General features: G+C 37.5%; 1 protein-coding gene across 5 annotated transcripts in view; it reads right to left on the bottom strand.

Annotated features, from left to right (window-relative positions):
* Positions 1 to 753: 753 nt before the first annotated feature.
* The window catches only part of IL15 (interleukin 15), a 174,463-nt gene continuing 147,465 nt past the window's right edge, over positions 754 to 27,751 (bottom strand). For 3 of the 5 annotated variants that reach the window (XM_027117060.1, XM_027117059.1, XM_027117061.1), the window contains 5 exons: positions 11,779 to 11,876; positions 10,368 to 10,452; positions 5,371 to 5,415; positions 3,315 to 3,452; positions 754 to 1,653 (listed from right to left, as the gene is read on the bottom strand). In XM_027117060.1, coding sequence (XP_026972861.1) covers positions 1,543 to 1,653; positions 3,315 to 3,452; positions 5,371 to 5,415; positions 10,368 to 10,452; positions 11,779 to 11,876 — 477 coding nt within the window. In that variant the 3' untranslated portion in view covers positions 754 to 1,542. Of the gene's footprint in view, positions 1,654 to 3,314; positions 3,453 to 5,370; positions 5,416 to 10,367; positions 10,453 to 11,778; positions 11,877 to 13,219; positions 13,319 to 27,751 lie in introns of all 5 variants that reach the window. The other 2 variants (XM_027117063.1, XM_027117062.1) reach the window with 1 other exon arrangement.

Genomic DNA, 27,751 nt, shown 5'->3' with positions numbered 1-27,751 from the left:
GTACATCCTTGTTAATTTTCATCTTGTTACACTGGTACTTCCTTCTAGTCTGAGGCAATTGTAAATTTTTATTCTGTTACATAATTTACATATTCCACAAATTTGATAAGCACCCCTTCTATCTTTATCTAAGTCACAGACCAAAATGTTGTACCACAAGAACCAAAATGTTGTACCACAAGAACCAAAATAAAAGAGTAGAAGCATGATCATGACTGTGGTTGACAAATGCCATCATTCCATCTAGACTATTTTTATCTCAGAGAAATATATTGTCATGTTTTAGACATTATCATTCGCATCTAGAAAGATTAAACTAAAAACAGAATTCCTGTAATGTATTTGGGTTTAATGCACATAGTAAAATTTTCTTGACTTATTACAATAATTTGACCTCAACTGAATAATTATCAAAAAATCTGTATTTTAACTTTTAAAATTGCTGCAAGAAAATTTTAAGCATACATTGACTAAAAGAATGAGATACATGAGCCTGGATGGGGCACTGGACTCCAAAAGAATGTTTCAATAGAGAAATGGTTTGTACTGTGAAATGGAAAGAAATCCAGTTCTTAGGAGATCAATTCCTGCCATTTAGTCTCTCAGTAAAGACTGCCAGAAGTGAACCGGGGGAAAGAAATTTGTGATGAAATGAGAATATTTCATTTCAGTCAGTTCCATTTGAAAAGAGTTTGAAAATTTTAGACAGTATACTAAAAAATAATAGAAACAATTATTTTATGCCAGATCATCTTGACTTTAACTCATCAGCAGTTTTTTATTATACAAACATGGCAAATACAATGTAGAAAAATAAAATACCTGTACTTGGGGAAGCATGAAATATAAACACCGGTGCAATCATTAGTTTTTGATACACAGTTCCACCTATCAGTGAAGGTTTATTATTGCCATCCCCACCTGAGATGGACTGATGCACATTCCATGCCGGGTACTTGCAAATTCTCTCTCTCATAACAAGCGCTTTATATATCAATAACGAAATTACTGGTCTCACATCTAGTTCCTCCTTTCTCGTTGGTAGTCAATTCTCCCTCCAAGTGCTACACCTAAAGGAGAAGTAAAGGAAGGCTGGTAGTCAATTTCCACATTGGTTGGGGCATCCTCTTTACCTACAGCAGTGGTGTCCAGCCCCACTGGTTGTTAAATAATTTGACTGTCACCCTTGAACCAAACACCCTCTATTTTCTTATGACATAAAATATCAGTGCAATTTCAAAAGATAAAATATATACACAATTTTATTCAACATTTTACATTATGCTACAAATATGTACAATCTCAATAATAAATTAAAAATAAATGAATAAAATAAGTCCTGTGTTCGTAGACACCATGGTACTCAATGCCATTGTTCGGCCTTCATTTCTGTGAGTCCATCCGATCAAAGATCCTGATCATCCTCTTGCCAGAAGAATTTATTTTGGCAGCATATTTGAAATGCTGAGTGTTTCGTTGTTGCCTCTAAGCAGTGGGGAGATGTTTGTTAATAATAGAAATGCTGAAAAGGATTAGCTGCACTCAAGAAGGGTTGATGAACATTTGCACAATATGTACAAAACTCTTCAAAAATTCTTTAATATTTTTTTCCTCCAGCTCCTCACATTCTTTGCATCCCGATTCAGTTTTATACTGCAAATAAAAAGAAAGGATTAGATTGGAAAGTCTAAAATATGCCTTTCCTGCAAATCTCATATCATTTGAACCATACGGTGAAGTCTTGAGACATAAATTTGTTGGTAGATTAACTATCATATTAGGAAGAACGATGGGTGATTTGATGAGGGCTGATTTTTCCTAGAGTGAATTAAGGACAATGAAAAAAAAATTAAAAAAAAAATAATCTATTGAATCATGAACTTCTGTTTAGAGTCCTTCAATAGTTTCTGGTCATCTACCCCAGCATGAAGTCCATGCTTCACTGCATGGCATGCAGGCCCTCCTTGAGCGGTTCCTTACCTATTTCTTTCACGTTTTCCACAGCTCAAAGATATGCCCTAGGAACACTGGGCTCATGCCTTTAGCTCCCATACATACATCAGGCTATTAGGTGCCTCGCTGTCTTTGCGTTTTTCTCTGCCTGTTCCACACTTCTATTTTAGCTACTACCACTCACACTTAAGATCATTCAGGCGCTGTTTCCATTAGGAAGGCTTTTCTGAACCTGAGAGCTCCTGGGGCTGCACGAAATGTCCCTTCTCTACATTCTCAGAACCTCTTGTTTAGACTCCGTCTTATATCACATCATGTATTACATTGATATCATGGAGCTTTATGCTTCTCATACCACTCTTCTCTAGGCTTTTCCAGGAAGGCAAGGCTATGTATTTTTGCTCCCCTAGCATTTAGCATAGGGCCTGGCACATAATATTCACCCAATTATTATTGGTTGAATTCAACTATTTCGATGAATACCACAAATTATAGTAATTTAAACAGTTTCAGAGACACCTTCAAGATGGCGAAGGAGTAAGATGTGGAGATCACCTTCCTCCCCACAAATACATCGGAAATACATCTACATGTGGAACAGCTCCTACACAGAACACCTACTGAACGCTGGCAGAAGACCTCAGACTTCACAAAAGGCAAGAAACTCCCCACGTACCTGGGTAGGGCAAAAGAAAAAACAGAGACAAAAGAATACGGATGGGACCTACACCTCTGGGAAGGAGCTCTGAAGGAGGAAAAGCTTCCAAACACTAGGAAGTCCCTTACTGGCGGAAATGGGGGGAGGCAGGGGGCAAGCATCGGAGCCAAGGAGGAGAGCACAGCAAAAGGGGTGCAGAGGGCAAAGCGGAGAGATTCCCGCACAGAGGGTCGGTGCTGACCAGCACTCACCAGCCCGAGAGGCTTGTCTGCTCACCTGCCGGGGTGGGTGGGGGCTGGGAGCTGAGGCTCCAGCATCGGAGGTCAGACCCCAGGGAGAGGACTGGGGTTGGCTGCGTGAACACAGCCTGAAGGGGGCTAGTGCACCACAGCTAACTGGGAGGGAGTCCAGGAAAATGTCTGGAACTGCCTAAGAGGCAAGAGACCATTGTTTTGGGGTGCGCGAGGAGAGGGGATTCAGAGCACTGCCTAAACAAGCTCCAGAGATGGGTGCGAGCCGTGGCTATCAGTGCAGACACCAGAGACAGGCATGAGACGCTAAGGCTGCTACTGCAGCCACCAAGAAGCCTGTGTGCAAGCACAGGTCACTATCCACACTCCCCTTCCGGGGAGCCTGTGCATGATTTCTCCCAATCAAGCCAAGAGCATCTGATGTAGCTCTGCATAACTACTGGATAACTCACCTCAGTGGAAGATAAACTGCTGTTTGCTAGGATGATAAGGTTTTCTACTGTATCGTTAATGTCTGAATTTCTGGACTCATGCAAAATCACATGTAACTCCAGGAGAAAGCATTTCATCGCTGTTACTTTGCAACTGGGCTAAAAGAGATGCAAAGAACCATTTTGAAAGAGAAAAGGAAAGAATTATTTCCCCATTATTCAGTTTCACACAGATGTAATTTTGATTTTTTAGAAAGTCAATCCAGCTATTTTATAAAGAAACACAACACCCCTAAAAAGTTTTACATAGGAAGCAGCTTGATTTTTTTCTTCTCTTTTGGCTTTGATATCAAAACCAAAACAAACTGAGAACAAAACAGAAAGGATGGTGATACTGTATAGAAGAAAGAACATAAAACTAGAAAACGTGGAAATAATAGGCCACTTTTTCCTCACAAAGCACATTTCCTCTGTGTAAAGGACAGATAATACTGACCTGAGACTCTCAGAACATTAATAGAGATGGTGCATATGGAAGAATTTCTTAGAATCAGATCATATTGTTAACATTTTAAACAGTGGTGGCTGCTAATCATACTATTCCTGCAAGTTCCAAAGTTCCAGAGGCAGACGTGATTCCAAGAAATTTCTTAGAAAAATCAAAGCTGGTGTATGGTCTATTCACAGGCTGGCCATGTCAGAAAGGTACCTTTCAGGTCCCACAAAAATACATTTCCCAAGAGGATTACTTTAACAAAAACTTAAACTTCAAACAAAAGAAGCATTTAATGAGCATGTGGGAATTTGACCACGACGTGTCTGATTTCCTGTTCTCAATGTCATGCACAGTGCCTGGGACTCTGCAGGCACTTAACAGGTGCTTACGGAAGGAAGGAAGCAAGGAAGGAAGAAGGAAGGAAGGAAGGATGACAGCCATGTGCCTGGGACTAGCAATATTCCTTATTCCCCCACAGCAGCTTCTCCGGATTGAAAGGGTAATAAATGCTGTCACCATGTCGATAATAAACTAAATAATAAATAAAATAAATAATAAAACTGAGGTTCAGAAATATTTAGTGTCTTCCAAAGTAACAAAGCTTGGAAGTGGCTGAGTCAGGGTTTAAATCTAAATTTCAATCTCAACTACTTTCTACAACCCACGGGTTGCGAGGTTATCGTCTTACAAAAAAAGCAATCTCAGGATTCGGAGTGCTGGTGGTTAGCTGACTGCTTTCTACTTTGAAGAATATGCAAAGAAAAGTGGAAAACATGCTGAAGCCAAAAGAGGGAAGCAATTTCTAGCACAGCAGCACTATCTAAGTGAATGATGGGTATCTGTTCTTTCTAGTTTCTGGCTGTGGCTTCTTTCCAATGCTTAGAAAGTCTTAATAGGGCAAAACCTTCTATTGCAGAGAAATTCTACTTAAGGAATAATAGAGAGAGGGCTCACTGTTCTGAACGCACACAACACAGTTTGTTTTTCACGAAGTGAAGATGTCAGGGATTTGTTTCTTGGTTTTTTGTAGCCAATTCAGAGGGGAAGGACTAGCAACTCAGCTGAAATCCTATATGACTAAGGCAACATCAGCAGCATATTAATGAAACAAGTTCGAGATCAGTTTTGAATTCTGATAGACTTTGTGGGTTGTGTTTGGTTTTTTTCTCACATGGAGAGTAACCAGTCAGAATCCCCTTTTGACAACGGTAGAGATTCAGGCAAAATGTAGAGCATGAATGTATTTAAACAATTTGTAAAAAATATGATTAAAAGTGATAATATGCTACAGCACTGGAGACAACTGATATATTGGATACTTTTAAATTGCCTGAGTTAACTTGATTCTTGTATTTAACAGCATCATGATTTAATTGCATCACAGAAATATGTACTATATATTGCTGGACATTGATGGGAAAAGTTTATGTTTTGATTCGGCAATGATGCTACCATGAAAACAGCATCTATGTAAAAGTTAGATTTTAAAACTATACACAGTCCAGTAAACTTATGAAAATATACTTCTTAGACCTTTGAAAATTGGAAAATATAGCAATATTGAAAACAAACTATACTCACATGAGCATTGCTTTCAGTATATAAAGTGGCATCCATATGTATAGACTGAAATGGAAACAAAATTCGGTAATATGAAAAACTATTCCCGCTTTAGATATAATGAGAACAACCTACTGAAAACACTAACACTTTTTTCAGTGAAATTCTGTATTTTGAGATAATCTTAGATTCATATGAAATTGTAAGAGAAAATACAGGCAAATCCTGTGTACGCCTTCACTGTTTCCTCCAGTGTCGAGGTCCTGCATAACACAGTAAAATAGCACAACCAGGAAATTGACACGGATGCAATCCACCCACTTTGTTCAGATTTCACCAGTTTTATGTGCACTAGTGTGTGTGTGCGTGTGTGTGTAGTTCCATGCCATTTTATCAGAGGTGTAAATTCACGTAACCACTATCACGGTTAAGATACAGAATCCTCCTGCTACCGTTGTATAGCCACAATCAACTTCCTCCAGACATGCTCCTCCCACCTCCTACCATCCATCAAATCCCCAGCAACCACTTCTCTGCTCTCCATTCCTATGATATCATTTCAAGAACGTTATATAAATGGAATCATACAGCATATAACCTTTTGAAATAGGCTTATTGAAAAACTTAATAGACTTTATTTTTTAAGCAGTCGTAGGTTTACAGAACATGAGCAGAAAGTACAGAAAGTTCCCATATGGCCGCTTGGCCCCCTCCCAAGTTTCCCCTATTATTAACATCTCGCTTTAGCGTGGTACATTTATTACAATTGATGAGTCAATATTGATACATTTTCAACTAAAGTCCATAGATTCCATCAGGGTTCACTCTTGGTGGTGTACACCTATAGTTCTTGACAAATGTATAATGACATGCGTTGATCATTACAGTATCATACAAAATAGTTCCGCTGCCCTAAAAATCACTTGTGCTCCACCTTTTCATCCTTCCCTTTCCCTTATCCCCTGTTGTATTGTATCCAACCTTTTCCAGAGTGTCATATAGTTGGAATCATATAGTATCCTATCATATAGTATGTAGCCTGTTTTGATTGGCTTCTTTCATTAGCAATATGCTCTTAAGGTTCCTCCATTCCTTTTCATGGCTAAACAGCTTATTTCTTTTTATCGCTGATAATATTCCATTGTATGGACGAACTACAGTTTGTTTACCCCACTAGCTTTTTTTCACACAGCATAATACTCTGGAGATCCACACAACTTGTTGTATCAGTAATTTGTTCCTTAGTACTGCTCACTATTATTGTTTGATATAATGTACCGAAGCTTAACTGTTGACCTGTTGAAGGACATTTGGGTTCTTTCCAGTTTTTAGCTATCATAAATAAAGTTCTATTAACATTCATATGCATGTTTTCATGTCTCTAATATAAATGTTTGAGTGTAACTGTTGGATCATACGGCAAATGCGTGTTTTGTTTTATAAGAAACAGCCAAACTATTGTAGAGTGGCTGTACAATTTCACATTCTCACCAGCAATATATAAATGATCCAGTTTCTCCACATCCTTGCCAGCATTTGGTATTATCAATATTTTTTATTTTAAATATTCATATAGGTGACATGTCATTGAGGCTTTAATTTGCATTCCCTAAATAAAATACAGCCATTTATTGGTACTTTCTCTCCAAAAAAGACTTAGGGTGATCTATGATTTCTTCCTTTCTAATATGCATACTTATTACTTATTTTTCTTGCCTTAGCCTTTTATTTCTTTTTTTCTTGCCTTGCCAATTGAGCTAAAGTTTCAATACTATGTTGAATAAGAGTGGTAAGAAAAGACATCCTTGCCTTGTTCCCAATTTTAGGGGAAAAGCAGTCAGTCCCCATTAAGTCTAATGTCGGCTCTAGGTTTTCTGTACATGCTCTGTAACAAACTGAAGGAGCTTCTCCTTTATTCCTTGTTTGCTGAGAAATATTTATCATGTTTATCATTGAAGAGGTGCTGCAGTTTTAAAATGTCTTTTCTGCATCAGTTGATATGATCATATGATTTCCTACTTTAGTCTACTCATATAGTGGATTACATTGATTGATTTTCGAATACGGAACAGGTCTTGCATTTGTTACATTTTGGTAGTTTGTGGTCTTTGAGGAAATTGTCCATTTCCTCCAAATTATCAAATTTACGAGAATAAAGTTGTTCATAGTTTTTCTTTCGTATCCTTTTAATGGTTGTAGGTTCTGTAGTAAGACCCCAATTTCAGTCCTGATACTAATGGCATGTGTCATCTCTTTTATCTTTGTCAGGCTTTCTAAAGGTTTATTGACTTTATTGATTTATTTTCCCAAAGTAAAGAGCTTTATGTTTTGTTGATTTTTGTCTATTGTTTTCCTGATTTCAATTTCCTTCCTTCCTTCCTTCCTTCCTTTTTATTCCTTCCTTCCTTCTGCACGTGTTGGGCTTATTTTGCTCTTTTCCCAGTTTCTTGAGACAGTCACTTAGATTGGTAAACTGAGATCTTTCCTCTTTTCTAAGGTAATCATTTAGTTTTATCAATTTCCCACTAAGTAAAGCTTTAGCTAAATCCCACAAAACTTCCTATGTTGCATATTTGTCTCCATTCAGTTCTATATTTTTAAATATCCTTTGAGACCTGCTCTTTGACCCATGGAATGTTTATAAGTGTCTCATTTAATTTCCAGGTGTTTGGAGATTTTCCGGTTGTACTTATGTAATTGACTTCTACTTGATTGCACTGTGGTTGGATAACATATTCTGCATGATTTCAGTTCTGATAAATGTGCTGAAGTTTGTTTTATGGCCCAGGATATGTTCAGTCTTGGTGAGTGTTGCCTGAAAAAAACGTTTATTCACTGTTGTTGGATGAAGTGTTTTTCTATGGAAATGAGATATTGTTGGTTGACTGTGTCATCCAGTTCTTCTATATCCTGTCTGATTTTCTGTCTAGTAGTTCTATTTGTCACTGAGGAGGTACTAAAGTCAACTGTTAATATATTTATGGATTCGTCTGCTTCACCTTTCGGTTCTATTATTAGTTTTTGCTTCTTACATTTTGAGGCTCTGCTGTTTGGTAGGTATACATTTAAGATCATTATGTTTTCCTGGTGGACTCATCTTTTACCATGATGTAATGTCTCTCGTGACTCATATAACTTTATTTGCTGTGAAGTCTACATTATCTGATATGAATATAGCCACTTCTGATTTGTAAAATTATTGTGTGAATTATTATGTGCATGTGCCTCCGTTTCCTAGAGCTGCTGTAGCAAGGTATCACAAAGTAAGTGTCTTCAAACAATTCATTCACTTACAGTTCAAAGCCAAGGAGTCAACTGGGCCTGTTCCCTCTGAAGGCTCTAGAGAACTGTCCTTCCTTATGGCTCCCAAACCCTTTGCAGCTCCAGGGGATCCTTGGCCTTCCCTGGCTAGTAGTCGTATCATTCCAATCTCCTTTGGCTTGTAGCTGCCTCGGTTTTCATACGGCCTTCTTCCCTGTGTCTATGTATCCTGTCCTCTTCTTATAAGGACACTAGTCATTAGATTTGGGACCACCCCACTCCACTATAACCTCACCTTAACTAATTATATTTGCAAAGACCCCATTTCCAAATAAGGATACATTCTGAAGTTCTAGGTGGACATGAATTTTGGAGGGACATTATTCAACCCACTACAGCATGGGTTTCTCTTCTTTTAATTTCAACCTACTTATGTCATTATATATATATATATATATAATATATATACATATTATATATGTATATATTTGTGTATATATTATATACACATTATATGTGTATGTTTGTATACATATTATATATGTATATATATTTGTATATACATGTAAATTTGAAGTGAATTCCTCGTAGACAGCATAAAGTTGGTTTGTCTTTTGTTATCAATTTGGCCAATCTCTGTCTTTTATTTGTATTCTTTTTCTCCTCTCCTTCTAGGATGAGAATGCTAGGAATGCTGGATCTTTTACTGTCCCAAAGATCCCTGAGGCTTTATTTGCTTTGTTTTCAGTCTATTTTGTTTCTATTATTCTATCCTCAAGTTGACTGTCTTTCCTCTGTCATATTCATTCTGCTAATGAGCCTCTCCAGTTTGTTTCATATTCCACTTGTTGTATTTCTTAGTTCTGTAATTTCCATTTGGTGCATTTTACATATTGTATTTCTTTGCTAAGACTTTCTGGTTTTGTTTTTTTTTTTTCAGTTGTTTCAAGGATATTCGTAATTGCTTGCTGGTACATCTTCATGACACCTGTTTTAAAATCCTTGTCAAATAATTCCAACATCTAATCCATCTCAGTTTCAGAGTCTGTTTCCGAGGCTCTTCTCATTCAAGTTGTGATTTTTCCTGCTTCTTGGTATGAAAAGTGATTTTTCAATTGTATTCTGGTATTTGGGCTATTATGTCAGGAGACCCTGGTCCAATTTGAATCTTCTGTTTTAACATGCAGCCACCCTGTGTAGGCTTAGCGTAGAGGTTCTGACCTATGTTTGCATGCTGTGATTCCAATGACGGTCCAGTTTTCAGAATCTTTGTGGTGCTAATTTGAAAGGTTTGGTACACCTGCTGACCCGGGACTCTCACTGGTCCCTGTTGTATCGCCCACACAATAGTACAGCCCATATTTCTCCCCTCTACAGGTTCTGCCAGGTCAGCTGGTGTCTCCAGGTGGGAGAAGCATTCTCTAGCCCATGGAATAGACAGCCCTTCCCTGAGTCAGGCCATTCCCCCCACAAGGGCCCCAAAGCCGCCTGGTTTCTTGGGTAGGAGAAGGGAGTCTCTCTGGTGGGTGGTGACGGAGAGCTCTTCATGCTGGGCCACTCATAAACTGAGTTTTAAAGATAATTAGGGTCTGAAAATTCTAAATAAAAGAGTTCATTTGAGGTGCTACGAGGCTCACCAATTCTACAGAAACGTTTTTGTTTCAAGTGAGATTTCACTAAGATTGACAGCAAAACACAAGGAATAACGTACTGCATAGCAATTATACCAGATATTTTATGGAAAAATGAGTACTCACTTGAATAAGATCTTCAATTCTTTTCAAATCACTTATTACATGCTGCCAGTTTGCTTCTGTTTTAGGAAGACCTGCACTGATACAACTGAAAGCAAAACCAAACAGCAAAGCATTTTGAATGAACATAATATTGTCTTGATGAATACTATAGGCAAAAGAGCAATCAAGACTTTTTTTTATCCAACAAGTGAAAAGATGAGTGCCATCCTTGCCTTTGTGTATTCGACAGCCTTGTAGATGAATATAAAAACTGAACATATAGTACAACTCTGATGCTTTAGGCTAGCCTGATGACCAACCTGCATTAAAGAAAAGCCTAATTTGAAGGGATGACTTATAAATAACCTGGTGCAATTTATCACAATGAAATAAAAACAGTGCATGATGGGTGGTAATGCTCAGTAATGTTTTTGAATGAATTATTACTTTTCTTTAAGTAGAGGTCCCATCAGACTTTTATGTCTAATAAATGGGTAAAATTCTTAAAATAAGCAATCATCTTTTTCATGTAATGATCTTGACAGTAAATATTCTTTGCAATAGGTTAAACATGCCCCTTGCATGCTCCTTATAGCAGCTTTCTCCATAAATGTTATGGACTTGAGCCTAATCTAGTCATAAAACTAGATCATATAGCTTACTTACTGTTTGTAAAACAGTAACCTAATATCAGGACAAAAGACACATACATTGACCGAGTAACTGTAGAATAATTCTTAGAGCTTCAGGAAAAATAGTCTCTCCTTGATGGGTCCTGTACAGAAGCATGAGAGCCAATACTACTTTCTTCTTTTGAGAGGAGGATTTACCTGCACAAATCTACGGTTCCCCACAGCATGAAGGCATTATAGAGTAAAACTGAACTGAGAGATTACATAACTATAGGTTGGGTGAGTGCAGTGTATTAGTTGCATCTAACAGAGAAGAAAAAAGTTAATAGGCATGGAAAAATATGAAAGTTTATTAGGAAGAAAAACAAAAGGCCTCAATAAAGAAAGAAATGTTTTAAACTGAACTAACATAAGGCTCAAATGATAGGAGAAGTCAGTGCCAGGGACAGATAATAAAGTAATGTGGGTGAGCCCTCAATATCTAATTTTTTTTACTGGTGTGAAAATCACACAGGATATTAATAAAGAGTGTACTTCCAATTTTAGTTAGATACCAAGAAGTCCAATTTATTTGCAGGATATAATACTCATTTGGAATATTACACGAATATAGAAATGCTCTGTAGGCTGTTTACCAAACCTCCTCTGAATCTCCCATAATCTGTCCTCTATCATGCCCCAAATACTGAGTACCTAAGGATTTAAGCAAACTGAACATAAACCAATTTAATAGAGAAGATATTGAAGAACAATGATCATGGTTATTAACATGATGATTTTATGCTGAAAGATAAAATTACCCCAAAATGAAGACATGAATGCCAGCCTCAGTTAAAAAATGACTGTTCAGAAGTAAACACAAGTAGCACTGGATGGAAGTACTTCTCAAATATGGTTTCTGAAATATATAATCATAGACAAAGTGGTTAAATTTTTTAGTTAAAAATTTTTTAGCTAAAAAGGAAGAAAACTGGGTCATTTGTAGAGATGTGGATGGATCTAGAGACTGTCATAAGAGTGAAGTAAGTCAGAAAGAGAAAAACAAATATTGTATATTAACGCATATATGTGGAATCTAGAAAAATGGTACAGATGAACGGTTTGCAGGGCAGAAATAGAGATACAAATGTAGAGAACAAATGTATGGACACCAAGCGGGGAAGGTGGCAGGGGGTGGTGGTGGTGGTGTGATGAACTGGGAGACTGGGATTGACATATATACACTAATATGTATAAAATGGATAACTAATAATAACCTGTTGTATAAAAAATTAATAAAATTGAAAAAAATGAGATTTAAAATAATTTTTAAATTATCATATTTTTAGGTTCCAAAATGTAAATATATCAAGATTTCAAAATTCCTTATCAGAATTAATGAAATTAGAATTTACTTTTTTTGCTTTCCTCCCTACCTTCAGCTCTGTCTCCTATGTGCAAAATTCTTCAATACATATTTTTCCAGATGCATTTCAATGACAATAATTTAAAGAAAATATACATATTTACTAATTTACATATATGCTAATATTAGCGCTTAATTTGTTTCTATTATCCTTAACCTCCTTTTCATCCTTCTTTCCTAATATGTCCAACATATTTCATACAACACAAATTAGTAACATGAATTACTAATATAGGTGTACTAGTTATATATTAATTTCATGTGATGATGAAATTAAAAATTAATATCATTTGGAGAAAAATTGGATAGAAATGGAACCAACCAAAGATACTCTATACCACCCTGAGAGTCAATATATAATCATTTTTCTGGGTGATTTAGGAAAATCACTTATCTTAGAACTTCTCAGAGTTTCAATACCTCTGCCTGCCTCTTTAACATTGTCAAAACCTTTATAGTTTCAGACAGCAGTGTTGACTTAACCACTTAACCTCTAAGAATCTGTGCTTCATGTAGTCTACACTGAAGGGATGAATAACACCCAGACCTGTTAAAGACTATACAACTTACTGAGTACATAGACACTTAAAGAACAAAACAGGGTGAGATAAGTGAAATAATACATTTACAACAACATGAAGGGCACATCAGGGTGTTAACAGACTTTAAAAACCTGTTTTACTTATTTTCAAAACAACAACAATCCATATGTGAACGTACCTCTGTGACTTCCCAACATATTTAGAGAAGAGCCATATAACTTATTATGAAGTATCTGAGATACAAGTGACCTTTTAAGAAAAGTCTATATACTATCTTTATCTAATTTTTCTTACCAAAATTCTCATTACTCAATGCCAGAGTAAATCCTTAAGTATTGAAGAAGAGCTGGCTAAGGCATTGGGTTTCCAGCAGCCATCCATCCAGAATACTTCCTACAACACAACCCAGAGTAAAGATGATCCATTAAAAACACAAGTGGACAAATGGGGGGAAAGGAAGGGAAGAGAATGAATATTTACTGAGCACCTACTTTTCCACGGGCACTCTATCAGTCACTTGATATGTGTATCACATTTAATCCTCAGAACAATCCTATGGTGTAGGGTTAGCAGCATTTGAGTGAGCTGCCCAGGTCCCACAGCAAGTACAAGACTGCCAGGATTTGAGACCAGGTCTGTCTGATTACAGAGCCCAAGGCCTTTCCACTATATTATGTTCCTGAATTGGTGAAATTCCAAAACCATATTAATGAAAAGCAGAAGCAGCCAAATATCTTATGTATATAAGCTACTGACTGTTAATGTAATTTATAACAGAAGTAGCTACTTCTACAGACATGGAATAGACGTCTTCAGTCTTTAAATCACCATTAATTGAAACATCATTTGAGAATTTCATAAGTAACAAAATTTGTTTTCTTTAATTCAAAGTGGCAAAGAATGTGAAGATTACACATTCCCATATTTGATTCCATTTTATTAAAGAAAAATTTTAAACCAAAATATATAAAATATAAACAATTATTTTTGCCATCCTTCTAAAATAGTATGTATTTGTTGACCTCCCCTTCAAAAATCAAAATCCACCACATCTCTTGACATAAGCTTTCACTGAAAAATTAAGTTCTGTAGACTAAAATTATGTTATTTTTCAGATGTTTTTAAAATATAAAAATGATTATAATATATGATGTATAACTCTTTAAAAGAAAAACTAGGATTTAACTAGGTATTAAAGATACTGTAAGAATATATCCAATAAAAATGCCCTTTTTTCCACAACTAAATATTAAGTCTAATCCTCCTGTTACATACACTCTAAACCATCCATTAATCAGTTTAATTAAAGCAACCTCTCTTTGTTACTGTCATAATCATTCTCTTTGTCTATGTTATCTCAGTACTCCAAATTTTTTGCTAAACTTTAAAATTATCTTTGTAATTTCACCCAAAGTCTCTTAAATTCCCTACCTCCTTTTTAGTTGCAGGATCCCCCCACTCCACATTGTTCAAAAAACAAGATTTACTGACTTGGGACCAAGCAGTACAAAGGGTGATATAATTGATAATAGGCCTCATGAAGCTGCTTGTGTAAACAATGAGGATTTCAGTCCTGGGCTTTTACATCAGTGAGTCTCCACACCCCCAGGATGTTAAAATCTCATCAATGAGACTTTCACTGCCCTGTCCAACTACAATTAGTCAAGGACAACTAAGAGCTTTAGCCAGAATGCTCCATGCCAAGCATGGCGGAATTAGTAGGAAATGGCCTCAAAGACTTCTAACAAATAACAATAATGGAAACCAGTGTTAACTGAAAGGAAATTTTTACAGCTTTGATTGTTATTTGGCAAAAAAACTGACGTGGTTTTCTGGGCTGACAGCAAAGACTGATTTTTCATAACAGCTTTGGAAGCTTTCAACCTTCTACACTTACTGTATGTAGTTCTGTGGATCAAAAACTTTACTAGGAATGTGTGTGTGTAATCCATGTGCGTGAAGAAGGCCTGAAAAGGTCAAATACTCTATAACTTTCTCTTTGACCAGGACTCAATGTTAACATTTAATATGATATCATTAATGATGGCAATATTAATTAGAATAACTATTATTTACCGAATGCTTTTAGTTTTACAAAATCATCTCACATACGTTACCACATTCCATCCTGGCCATATCTTTATGTGAGAGATATTACTCTTATTTTACAGTGAAGAAATTGAGGTTCTGAGACATTAAGTGACTTCCTTGAGGTAAATGTCATACATGTCGCTATCAGAATTCTGCCTCAAAATCCAGGGTGCACAGGCGGAGGAGCGATGCAAGAATATTACAAACTCTGTGGTTGAGAAGTGGAGGCCCCTTACTATAGGAAACATCTGACCCATCCCGTGTGAATCATAAAAAGCCACTGCTCTCTGATAGTTTAAAAGCAGGTCTTTCACTTGTGGTTGCCAAGGGGAAGGGAAGCTAGGGGAGGGATGGAGTGGGAGTTTGGGGTTAGTAGATGCAAAATATTATACATAGGGCTTCCCTGGTGGCGCAGTGGGTGGGAGTCCGCCTGCCGATGCAGAGGACACGGGTTCGTGCCCCGGTCCGGGAGGATCCCACATGCCGCGGAGCGGCTGGGCCTGTGAGCCATGGCCGCTGAGCCTGCGCGTCCGGAGCCTGGGCTCCACAGTGGGAGAGGCCACAACAGTGAGAGGCCCGCGTACCGCAAAAAAAAAAAAATATTATACATAGAATGGATAAACAACAAGGTCTTACTGTAGAGCACAGGGAACTATATTCAATATCCTGAGATAAACCATAATGGAAAGGAATATAAAAAAGAATGTACATATAAATATATATATATATATATATATAACTGAGTTACTTTGCTGTGCAGCAGAAATTAACATGATGTTGTAAATTAACTATACTTTAATTTAAAAGAAACAGATGTTTCAAACTGTTCTGACATGAAACAGAACTTGAGTCCTTTCACAAACATCATCTCATTTGTCTCCCACAAAATACCTGTTAGAGACAAGTGGCTGAAACCAGGTTAATTACTTTCTGAGAAGTGTAGGAATGACATAAATTGTCCACTTCCTTTTATGTCATATTTTTGAAGAATTATGGAAGCAGTGTTTAACCCTGCCATACAATATGCATATGGTCATGAAAGGCCCTCACCATCAGCACCTTTAGTTTTGTCCTTCATTCACCTGGTACCTAGATCCAGGACTAAAAGAGACCAAATCCCAACCCTACCCTCAAGGAGCTCTCAGAGTTTAAGCAGGACTTTTCTGACTCCTGTGACTGGGTCTCACTGCAGGGTACCCACTGATCTTGTGGCAGTACTGTTATCTTAGCCTGATGTCACTGCCCAAGGGTAAGACACCATGAAGAGAGGATAGTCCACACAGTGGAGTGGTAGCTTTAATTATGGAATGACTTGTGAAAATAAATGTAAACGTTATATTCTATACCAATAGTAGAGTTTTTCCCAGTGAGGAAATACAATCTAGCACACCACTGTTTTGTTTTATTTATTCTGTTTAATTATTTACTTGCCTAGTCACACATTTAAAATAAACTTAAATAGACTTAGCAAGGAAAGAAGAGATATAAGTATTGGTTTATTTGGTAAACATATGTATCTAATCACTCAAAAAAACTAAAATTGAGGGCAAGTCAAGGTTGATTGCTTATGTGGAATATAAAGAATGTAAGATAGCATGGCTGTCCTTGATCCAATATATTTATTGAGCACTCACTATGTGCTAAGCATTTCTGTATGACCTTGGAGTACATCAGTGAATGTAGGAGACAAAGAACCTTGGTTTCCGGGAGAAAGACAGACCATATATAGTATACATAAATAAATTGAATATATACTTCATTAGAAAGTGGTTAAATGATATAGGAAAAAGCAAACAGAATAAAGTAAAAAGGATGAGCTTGCAACTTTAAGAAGGGTAGTCAGGGCAGGGTTCAGGGAAGATGAAATTAGATCAAAGACTTAAAAGCAGAGAGGGCATGAGCTTCAAGGACATCTGAACGAAGAACATTCGAAGCAGGGGATACAGCTGGAGCAAAGCCCCAAAGGCAGCTGCACACCTATGAGTTTGAGGATCAGAAAAGACACCAGTGGAGTGAGCGAGGCAGAGAGCAGTCTGAGGCGAGGTCAGAAAGATAGGGGGAAATGGGGATAAGGTCAGGCCCTTGCAGGCACTGTAAGAATCTGAAGTGAGAAACCACTGCAGCATTTTGAGCAGATAATTGATGTCATCTGAGTGACCTTTGTAAGAATCCTTCCTGGCTCCTGTGTAAGGATAGGATGTGGGGGTGGGCAAGCATGGAAGCAGGGAATCATGCGGCTCTAAGAATGTAAGTGAGAGATGGTGATGTTGAACAAGGCGGGTGGCAGTGGAGAGGGTCATATGGTTAGAATCCGGAAACGCTTTTATGACAGAACCAAAAGGATTTCCTGAGGGACTGGTTGTGAGCGGAACGAGAAAGAATTACTCAAGTCTTTTACCCTGAGCACCTGAGAAATGGAGCTGCCGTCAACTGAAACAGGGCAGGCTATGAGTGGAGCAGATATTTTGAAGGGAGGGGGCCGATCAAGAGTTTTAGTGTTGGATATGTTGAGCTTGAGCGGTCCACTAGATACACACACGGAAATGTCAAATAGGCGGTAGGAGACGTAAATCTTGAGTTCAGGAAAGTGGCTGGGCCTGAAATAGGTACGGAATTCATGACACTGGTTGGGATGACCAAGAGAAAGTTAGAGAAAAGGCTAAAAAAAGGACCAAAGACTGAGCCAGGGTAATTAGTCAGGGAGAAAAAAAAAAAGAGTCATAAAGAAAAACAGACAAGTGAGAAAAGGAGAAATGAAGAGAGTGTGATGTTCTAGAAATCAAGTGAGAAAAGTATATCCAGGGAAAGGAAATGATGATCACGTCAGATGCGCTGATGGGTCAGGGAAGACACAGACTGAACGCTGACCAGTGGGCTTAGCAACGTGGAGGTGATGACTCTGAAAAGAGCACTTAGAGGGCGGTAATAGAGGCAGAAGCCTACCTGAAATGGGTAGCAGAGAAAGTGAGAGGAAAGGATTGTAAATTGCTAGTGCCGGACAATGTTTCGAAGAATACCACTCCAAAAGGTGATAACAGATGGTAGAAAGGGAGGGAAATAACAGCACATTTGTATGCTGAGGGAAAAACTGAAGATGTAAGAGAGAAGAATGATTGCCAGAGTGATGTTCTTGAATAGGCAAGCTGAGGATGAGGATGATATCTGTGATATTGTGATTTATAATAAAATATATATTTGGTCTTCGTCCTCATTTCTGGCCCATAGCTCCTAAAACCCTAGGAATTTCCTAGTGACACGAGTGATCAAGAGTCTTTGAGAGTTGGGGCTTCCCTGGTGGCGCAGTGGTTGAGAGTCCGCCTGCCGATGCAAGGGACACGGGTTCGTGCCCGGGTCCGGGAAGATCCCACATGCCGTGGAGCGGCTGGGCCCGTGAGCCATGGCCGCTGAGCCTGCGCGTCCGGAGCCTGTGCTCCGCAACGGGAGAGGCCACAACAGTGAGAGGCCCGTGTACAGCAAAGAAAAAGAATTGTGCTCTAAATCAGACAGAGAGCAGTGTTTTAGAGACTGAGGAGGTAACGTCTCTCCAGGCTAAAATCCTACATTTGGTTCCTTCTAACAGACTGTGCTATATTCCCCTCTCTTGACAGATTTACCCCAATACATATTTGTTTTGTTTTGTTTTGTTTTAATGAGGCCCTCGGGCCTTGGGAATAATATCACACTTTGTACTGACCTCTTAGTGTTCAATGTTAATTCTCTAACATTTAGTAATCAGTCCCAATTTGAGTATAGTTGAGAAAGTGATATCTTTAATGTCTTAAATTGTCCTGTCATTAAGTGTACTGGCATTTTTTCACTAGTTGCTTTCAAACTGTTTTCAATTGACACCCATAAGAAATTTCCAAATAAGAAATTTCATTAAACACAATCTGTGTTCAATATTAAGGCTAAAAAAATCCAATATGAACTATGTTACCATGGGTTACTACTGAGATTTTTTAAAACTACTTCATATAAAAATATGATTTGATGTTGGTATTTAATTCTCTCGTAAGACCACACAACATGTTATTAGGTCCTATAAATCTCAACAGTTTATCGAAACAACAAAAATAAATGATTAAGTGAGATGTTTCTTAGTATTTAAAAAACACCTTTCATACCAGACCTCAGAAAATTCAAGATCCATAGAATGTGTGATATAATGATGTGAAAATGCATTCCAGGAAAATAAAAAAGTTATCCAAGAAAAAGAAAGATGTGGATATAAGAAATTATGGAGAATAAAACATATAATATTTATACTTGGGTATAAATAACAAATGGCAACATTTCTTAAGAGTCCATCTTTTTAATCTGATTCGTTCATTTATTTTGCAAAACTGTGAGATTCTTGTGGTTAGAAACCTTGTTTATCTTGTTCATTACTGTACCTCCAAAATATAAAGGCATACTAGGTACAAAACAAGCATGTATTACATGTTTGTTGGATTTTTTCATTTGTTTACAACTCCATTGCCCTCATTCTCACACTATCAGCCTCTTAGCTGCACCTGCCTCCCTGTCCAGCAGGTGTCCCAGTTGGCCACTGTAATACCATCCTAAATGGCACCTACGTTTCCTCCACATTTCATCCTTCTGCTACTTTTAGTTGGCCAATTTCAAATTCCAAGCTACAAAGTATTGCTGAAAAAAAATGTGCCATTATAATTTTTTGAGATGCAGCCTTTAATGGCCCTTCTCGACATCTTGCTAATGATTTCTGGTTATTTCTGACATTCTCCACTATGCTGTTAAAATCAATTTTATTGAGGTATAACTTCAAGGCAATAAAGTACATCCATTTTAGGTATATGATATGCAGGTTTTGACAACTGTATACACCCATGAAATCATCCCTACAACAATGATAGAAAACAAATCTATAATCACAAAAATTTCTCTCATGCACCTTTACAGTCACTCCATTCCCAGCCTCAACGCCAGGCAACTCCTGACCTAATATGTACTTTTCCAAATGGCAATGTGGAAGGAAAATCACAGATAAGCTCCATGTGGTAAATATGGTGAGAAAAGAAGAAAAGGAAGTAAACTCATGCTAAGATGATTATTTTATTTGGTGAACATGCAACACATTCATGATAATTAATTGCACAAATCAAGAGGAAAGTTCAATACAGGAAAAAATAACCCTAGATATATCATAATTTTAAGCCAAAAAATAAAATAAAATAAGGCAAAGAAAACTTAAGCAATCTAACAGAAGGCAGTGGTAGGCATAAAAGGAGCAAGTTAAACAAAGAAATCACAGTAAAAAGTTCATATATAAAAAGTGATGGAGCAGAAGTAAACCTAAACATACAAGTACAGTCACCCACACATGAAAAGATGTGATAAAAACTACATTTGCTTACTAAAAGACACTTACATTGGGTTTAAAAAAATAGAGACAGAAAGATAGATAAAATTTTAAATATGCTATTTATAAGAAATGGAACAAAAATAAAATGTTACCAAAAGCTTGAAAACAAAAAGTACAAAAAGATATGCTAAGCAAATATGAGTATAGTAATAATAATAATACCAGAAAATTAGAATTCAAGAGAGAAGTTCAATGAGAATTCTAAGCAATAATGCACATGGATAAAAGTTACAACATACAAAAGGATATAGCAACCATGAACCTTTATGCTTCTAATAATACAGCTTCAAATTATATAGAGGAAAATCTAATAGAAAAACAAGGAGTTATTAAAAATATTAAACACTGTTCAGAAATTTAAACATAAACAAAAATGAGTAGGGCTATGGTCTGTGTATGCAAGTTAGCTGGCTCTCAGAAAACAACAAGAACGACATTAACAACAACACTGCCTTGTAGCATTGGCCAATTTCTGTTGTGTAACACCCCACCCTACTGATTTCAAGCCACAGTGTTTTAACAACTGGTTCACAAAATTCCTGCATATTTAACCACTGGCTCTCACAAGCCAATTAGAACTGTGTCCAGCACACCACTGCCTGTGGTAAATTTTAAAACACAATGAGCAATGTTTTATGTAGTATATATGTATATTAGGTAAACTATAGTTAAACATCCTACCTTACAGAAATAGCACATAGAAAATAAACACATAAAACATTCATCAAAGGTTGTTTATGACATAGACCTAAAATGTTATGTGCTAAATCTAAAGTAACATCTCATAAAAATTACAAAACTCTGAAATCACACCTGCCACATTTTGTAATCACAAATCAATAATATCAATAATACTGGATGACTGGGACTTCCCTGGTGGTCCAGTGGTAAAGAATCCACCTTACAATGCAGGGGACGTGGGTTCTATCCCTGGTTGGGAAAGTAAGATCCCACATGACATGGGGCAACTAAGCCCATGCACCACAACTACTGAGCTTGTGCGCCTCAACTAGAGCCTGCGTGCCGCAAACTACAGAGCCCATGGGCTCTGGAACCCGCGCGCCACAACTACAGAGCCCACGCACCCTGGAGCCTGCGTGCCACAACTAGAGAAGAGAAAACCTGCACGCCACAACGAGAGAGAAGCCTGCGTGCTGCAATGAAAGATCCCACATGCCTCAACAAAGATCCCGCGTGCCACAACTAAGACCCGACACAGCCAAAAATAAATGAAATAAATAAATCTTAAAAAAAAATACTGGATGATTGAATTGATAATATTGAATTAAAATATCAATAATATTGAATTAAAAATCAATAATAGAAAAATTTAAAAAATCTATCCACTTGTAAATTATCCTTTTAAATAATGCTGGTATAAAAGAGAAAATCAATTTGAAAATAACACTTCATTAAAAAAAGTATTATGGCAAAAGCATAACATAGAGAATTGTACAGACTTTCATAGAAAATAATTAGTTTGAAATATTTTATTATGCATTAATCTCAAGAATCCATAAAAATAATTTTAAAAAGAGAGTTAAGTGTTACTAACGATAAAAACAGAAGTTAATAAAGTAGAAAATGGTAGTTAGTAAAACCAAGAGATGGATCTTTCAATAACAAATCTGGTCAAAACTAAAAAGGAAAGGAAGTGTCAAATTATACACATATATATTAAAATGCCAAAGAGGCCATTATTAGTATAATTTTTATAAATTATATATTCATGCAAATCAATCTGAACATTGACTTTCTGAGAAATATAAAAATGGACTCACAAAGATAAGGAAAACTTAAAGATTAGTCAAAATATATGTAATAAAAAGAGTCTGATTTCTTTATGAAGGTTTTGCCAAACATTCAAGGAATTTACAAATCCTTAAGGTAATATAGGATTATTCTAACTCATGGGCACCAAAATCTGATATCAAAACTATGTAATGATATCCCAGGAAAGAAAATTATATAGCCATCTCTTATATGAACATAGATGCTAAAAACCAAAATAAAATATTAACAAAATTCACCAAGCAGAGTGTTAACAGAATAAAATTAAATAAGCAGGTTTATTCTTGAAAAGATGGTCAACATCAGGAAGTTTATTAGTGTACTGACTACATTAACAGCTTAAAAGAGAAAAGTCATACAGTTGCCTTTGTAGATGGAAAAATATTTGACAAAATTCAGCATAAATTCTTAACAAACAAACAAAAAATCGACACATTCTCCAACTGATAAAGAGTGTCTAGTACAAACGTGCAAGATTCCTATCTGGGGTCATTTTCACTAAGTACAGGCACAGAATGAGGAGACGCACACTTAAGGCTGCCAGTCAGCACTGATGTGGTCATGCTGTACGGGTCCTAATCCTGACACTCATTTACTCTCTAGGTGATTCCAAAACATGCATATACATTAGTTCTTTTTTTCCCCCCCAAATCAGCAAAATGAAGATGATCATAGAACATACCTCCTATGATTACTGTGAAGATTATGGTAAAGATTAAATTTTATATTGTGCACGAGGCATGGTAAGGACTCACAACATCATCTTTTAATATTACATGGGCATCCCATCAACAATCCTTGAGAAAAATATGGCAGTTGTCATTATTATCAGCCTCATTTCACAAATGAAGAGAGAGTAAAACTCAGAGAAGTTAAGTAATTTGCCCAACGTTACACATGATAAGAAGGAACACGACTGGAGTTTAGTCCTGCTTCTTTCATTCACTAATTCATCAAATACTTATGGAGCCCTTACTATGTGTCAGTCATTCTTCTAAGGACACAGCAGTGAAAACAAGACAAAACAAAACAGGAAGTTAGGAAACAAGTAAAGGAGCAATGATAAAGCATGACTGTTAGTGAACTCAATTACCGTGGAGAACAATAAATACAGTACTTGTGAAGTTAACCTCTTTTGTACAAAGGATGGGCAAGAAAGGCCTCACCAATAAGGGGACATTAAATGGAAGCAGAGATATGGGGATATATGTATATGTATAACTGATTCATTTTGTTATAAAGCAGAAACTAACACACCATTGTAAAGCAATTATACTCCAATAAACATGTTAAAATAAATAAATAAATAAATGGAAGCAGAGACCTAAAGGAAGAGAATAAGAAAATGGTGAGGAAACAGTTTTCCAGGGAGAGGCAACAAGGAATACAAAGACCTTGTGGGAGAAGCATGCTGGGAACAGCAAGGAGGCTCTAATTCAGCCAGAAATTCGGGAGGCGAGGTGAGGCGAGAGGAGAATGGGGGACAGTGGCAGGAGGTATGCCATCAGGTAAGGACTTAGGCTTTCACTGGAAAACCCATCTGGAGCATGTTGAGCACAGATAGTGTGTAAACTGACTTTGATATATATATTTTTTTGTGGGATCTTATTTCCCCAACCATGGATTGAACCCGTGCCCCCTGCAATGGAAGCTCGGAGTCTTAACCACTGGACCACCAGGGAGTCCCATGGTTTCAATTTTTAAAGCCACACTCTGGCTACCATATTGAGAAAGACTGCATGGGCAAGTGTGGGTGTAGGGAGATGAGTGGGAAGTTGCTACAATAATCCAGAATAATGGTAATGGAGATGGAGAAAAGTGTATGTTTTGAAGATACAGGATTTTCTCATGAATTGGATGCTAGGTATGAAAGAAAGAGAAGTGTCAAGGATGACGTTGAAGGTTCTGGCCCGAAATGGGGAGAGCCGGGTTACTGTTTATTAAAATGAGGCAGACTGGGAGAGGAGATGATCTGAGGAAAATGTCAGGAGTTCAGTTTTGAAAAGATTAAATTTTATGATTATTAGATATCCAATTTTATCAAGATGTTGAGAAGAGAGCTGAATTTCAAGATAGAGATCCTAGAAATAATTATGGGAATGTTGATAATATACCAAATGAGCAATAAGCAAGTAAATGCAAAGGGAACCAGAGACCTACTGTCTTCACTATCCAGCTCTGTTCACCAGACATGTATTGAGCATCCTCTGTGTGCCTGGCACTAGAGTTACAAAGGTGAATAAGCAGTCCCTGTCCTAGAAGACATTATAGAAACGCACACATACTCTCATTATAATACTGTAAATGCTAAACCAGTTTGGGTACCACAGATTTGTAGGTAGAGAAAGCATCCTAGAGGAGAGGTAGACAAAAATTGATTACCTTAGAGGATAATTAAAGTTAGCCAATCTAAGGAAGGAGAAAAGGGCTTTCCAGGCAGAGGGAAAATAATGGGCGAAGGTACGGAGGCATGAAACACTAGGAAGCATTCAGGTAGACTCCAGGCACTTCAATGTTATCAGCCCATCAAGCTGGAGAAAGGGAGTGAAAGTAGTGTGGTCAATGATAAATGGGTTGTCATGGAGAGCCTTGCCTGACAGGAGAATTTGCTGTTCACTGAGCTCACGAGTGCAATGCGCAATCAAATCTGCACTTGATTTAGATCATCTTGACCACCCTGCAGAGAATATATAAAGGAAGCAAGACTGAAGGCAGGAAAACAAATCAAACATTATTATAGTACATGGTTCACATAAGGCTCTACACTGAAGAAGTAGTAACAGGAATTGATAAGTAGTAATAGTATTAGTTATTGGAGCAATATTTTCCAGCAAAATTGGCAGGTCTTGTTGGCTGTCTGGGTATGTAGAGTGGGGTGGGGTGAAGGGGGGGAAGAGTCTAGAATGACTCACAGGTTTGGGGTTTCGAATAACAGGGTAGTGGGGCCACTAATTGAGCCTGGACACAAGACAGGGCTGATCTGTGGGGAAGATGACTCACCCAGTGTTTGACATGTTAAGTTTGGGAGGCTGGTGGGATATCAAAGAAAATGGTCTGACAGATGAATATGCAAATTTGAAGCTCAAGACATGGCAGGGCTAAAGATATAACGTATGGGCTTAAAACCGTAAGTTCAGACAACATCAAGCTAGGAGAGCATGTAAAGAGAAAACTGCAGTGAGAAAAGGGAAGAACAACAATCTTTAACCTTTCTTCAGATAATGGCTTCGGTGAAAGTTTTGTAATTGCTTGGGGTTATTGGTCACAGCTAACATGATCATACAGCAAGCAATTACAGCCCCTTCGTGGACTCAGCACAATTTCCTTGAATGTACAAAACACATTTTTTCAATTTGCACATTTCTGAAATAGGGTTGCATCTTATAAATGATCTCTATCCTCATCTCCAGAAAAGCTATTAGTAAAAAGATTGTTTTTCTTAAAGAAAATGATGGTGCTTCAAGGTAAGTTCTCTGGGAAGGAGATCCTGAGACAGATTTATGTGCAGGATGTATATTGGGAAGTGTCTTCAAGATCACTCCCTTTGGGGGAAGGAAGGAGAAGTAAGGCCATTCATTATGCAGTCACTCTCTGGGTTCTGTGGAGCTCTGAAGTTGGGATGGCCCTTGTTGTCCAAGTTGGAGAAAAGAGGGCCTTGGTAACACTCCCCTCCCTGCAAAGAACTCTGGAGGCACACTGCCCTGGGGGTGGGTGTGACCTCGGACAAGGAGAGGTTCTCCCAGAGAGGACTGTCAGATGAAGACCCTAGCAAGTAGCACTCCAAGCCGTCGGGGTAGCAAATTCATCATTCCTGAAGGAGAATATGGCCATAGCATGGCATCTACTGTAAATGATATTTACGAATGAAGGAGATACAAGCACTTTTATCTCAATGTGATTTGATCTTAATATGGTCATGAAGTATTAAACGTAAATATTCCCTGGAACAACCTGTTTCAAAACCTGTTTTAGTAAAAGCTTAGGTCATCTGGAATCCTACCCTGTTTGGCATAAAGTGGAGAAGCAGAACTACTCTGGAAAATTTAAAAAATTACATAAGATCAAAAAAGGCATTCACTGCAAAATTCCTAAGGATTTACTGAAAAATTATTTGACAATGAAAGACTAAATAATAATGGTTAAGTGCTAACATACTGAGCACTGAGAATGAGTCAGATTTGCCATGAAATTAGTGGTGCTTAAGCTCTAATGCTTCTATCCTACGTTGCCTTTAGTGAGGAAGCAACAGCCGCAGCCCTGTAGTGGGGGCACGGAGGGTGGCCCCAGCCTGGTAGTCACGTTCTGCCTTCTAGTTGTCATCCTGGGTTTGCAGCAGGTCCTATCAGCAGGCAGGCTGCCAGCACTCCCCTCAATCTATCTGGACTCCAATGACAATCTAACCCCAGCAGACCTCATGGAGAATCTGGACCTTATCTGTTACTCTAAGGACATGAATACCAAGCCTGATGCCTTGATGCTTCAAGGTCACTATGTCTCAGGCTCTCAGCTACTTTACATAGATACTTTATTTAGATATGTGCTGATGAGCGTTTTCCCTCCTCTCACAGTTGGATCTGCCCACAAGGGTGGGAATGGGGAGTCAAGAGGAAAAGTGAGGCGTGGCCAGGCTGGACCAACTGCAGAGGCACTGCCCATCTGAGATCAGGCCAAGCGAAACCCCAAAGCTGGACTTCTCTGAGGCTTCCCTCCAAACGAGAGGGACTGCCTGAGCATGAAGCCCTGGAGGAAGTTAGAAAAGTGGTACTTCCGGTAACGTGTTCTGAAGGTAAATGAATACTTCCTAAACCATCAATAATTAAAAACAAATTTCAATCTACTTTGCTAGAGAAATGAATAACTTTTCCTTCTATTCTCTCCATAGAAACTATTAAAACTCATTACCATATGAAAGAGGAAATCTGAGTGTATGCAGACAAGGCTTAGAATATTGTTTAGAATATTGTTTAGAATATTGTTGTTCTTCTGTGGCTCTTGTTCGTTAGTTGGGAGCTTGTTTTATACAAACTGAAAACATGAGCTCTTTAACCTTTTTTTTTAATGATCAGTGACACCTTTAACATCTAAAAGCTATATCTCCTCAGGAAAATGCACATAAACACATATCCAAAAATTTAGATGAAATCATCTGAAGTTAAAACATTAAATCCTCTAGAGGTTTCAGGATCCGTTTCTTCTAGATTGTTGGCTCCATAAAATGATTTTTTTACTGCATATCCATAACACATACAGAAAATACATTTGTTTATCTCCTATAGTGCCTAACATTGCAATAAACATGATAGAAGTTTAATAAATGTTCACTGATTTGAATTACCCAAGAACTAGGTAGTAGCCAACAGGAGACACAGAACCATCCTCATCATTTTTTGCCTGGTCATGTCTTACACTATTTCATGCTTTCCTTTTTTTAAAAAAAGACATAATTATTGCCATTGTGGGTTCAGTTTTATAGTGGAGGTAAAATAAACATTAAACAACAAACTCAGTAAAACTACTTGGATATGACTATACGTGCAATAAAAATGCACGTTTAGGAGAGG

This window comes from Aethalodelphis obliquidens, unplaced genomic scaffold (assembly GCF_003676395.1).
Source record: "Aethalodelphis obliquidens isolate GAN/ISIS:26980383/991018 unplaced genomic scaffold, ASM367639v1 scaffold17, whole genome shotgun sequence".
Classification (NCBI taxonomy): Eukaryota; Metazoa; Chordata; class Mammalia; order Artiodactyla; family Delphinidae; genus Aethalodelphis; species Aethalodelphis obliquidens.
The sequence above is the reverse complement of the archived record's forward strand: the minus strand, read 5'-3'. Positions and strand labels throughout refer to the sequence as shown.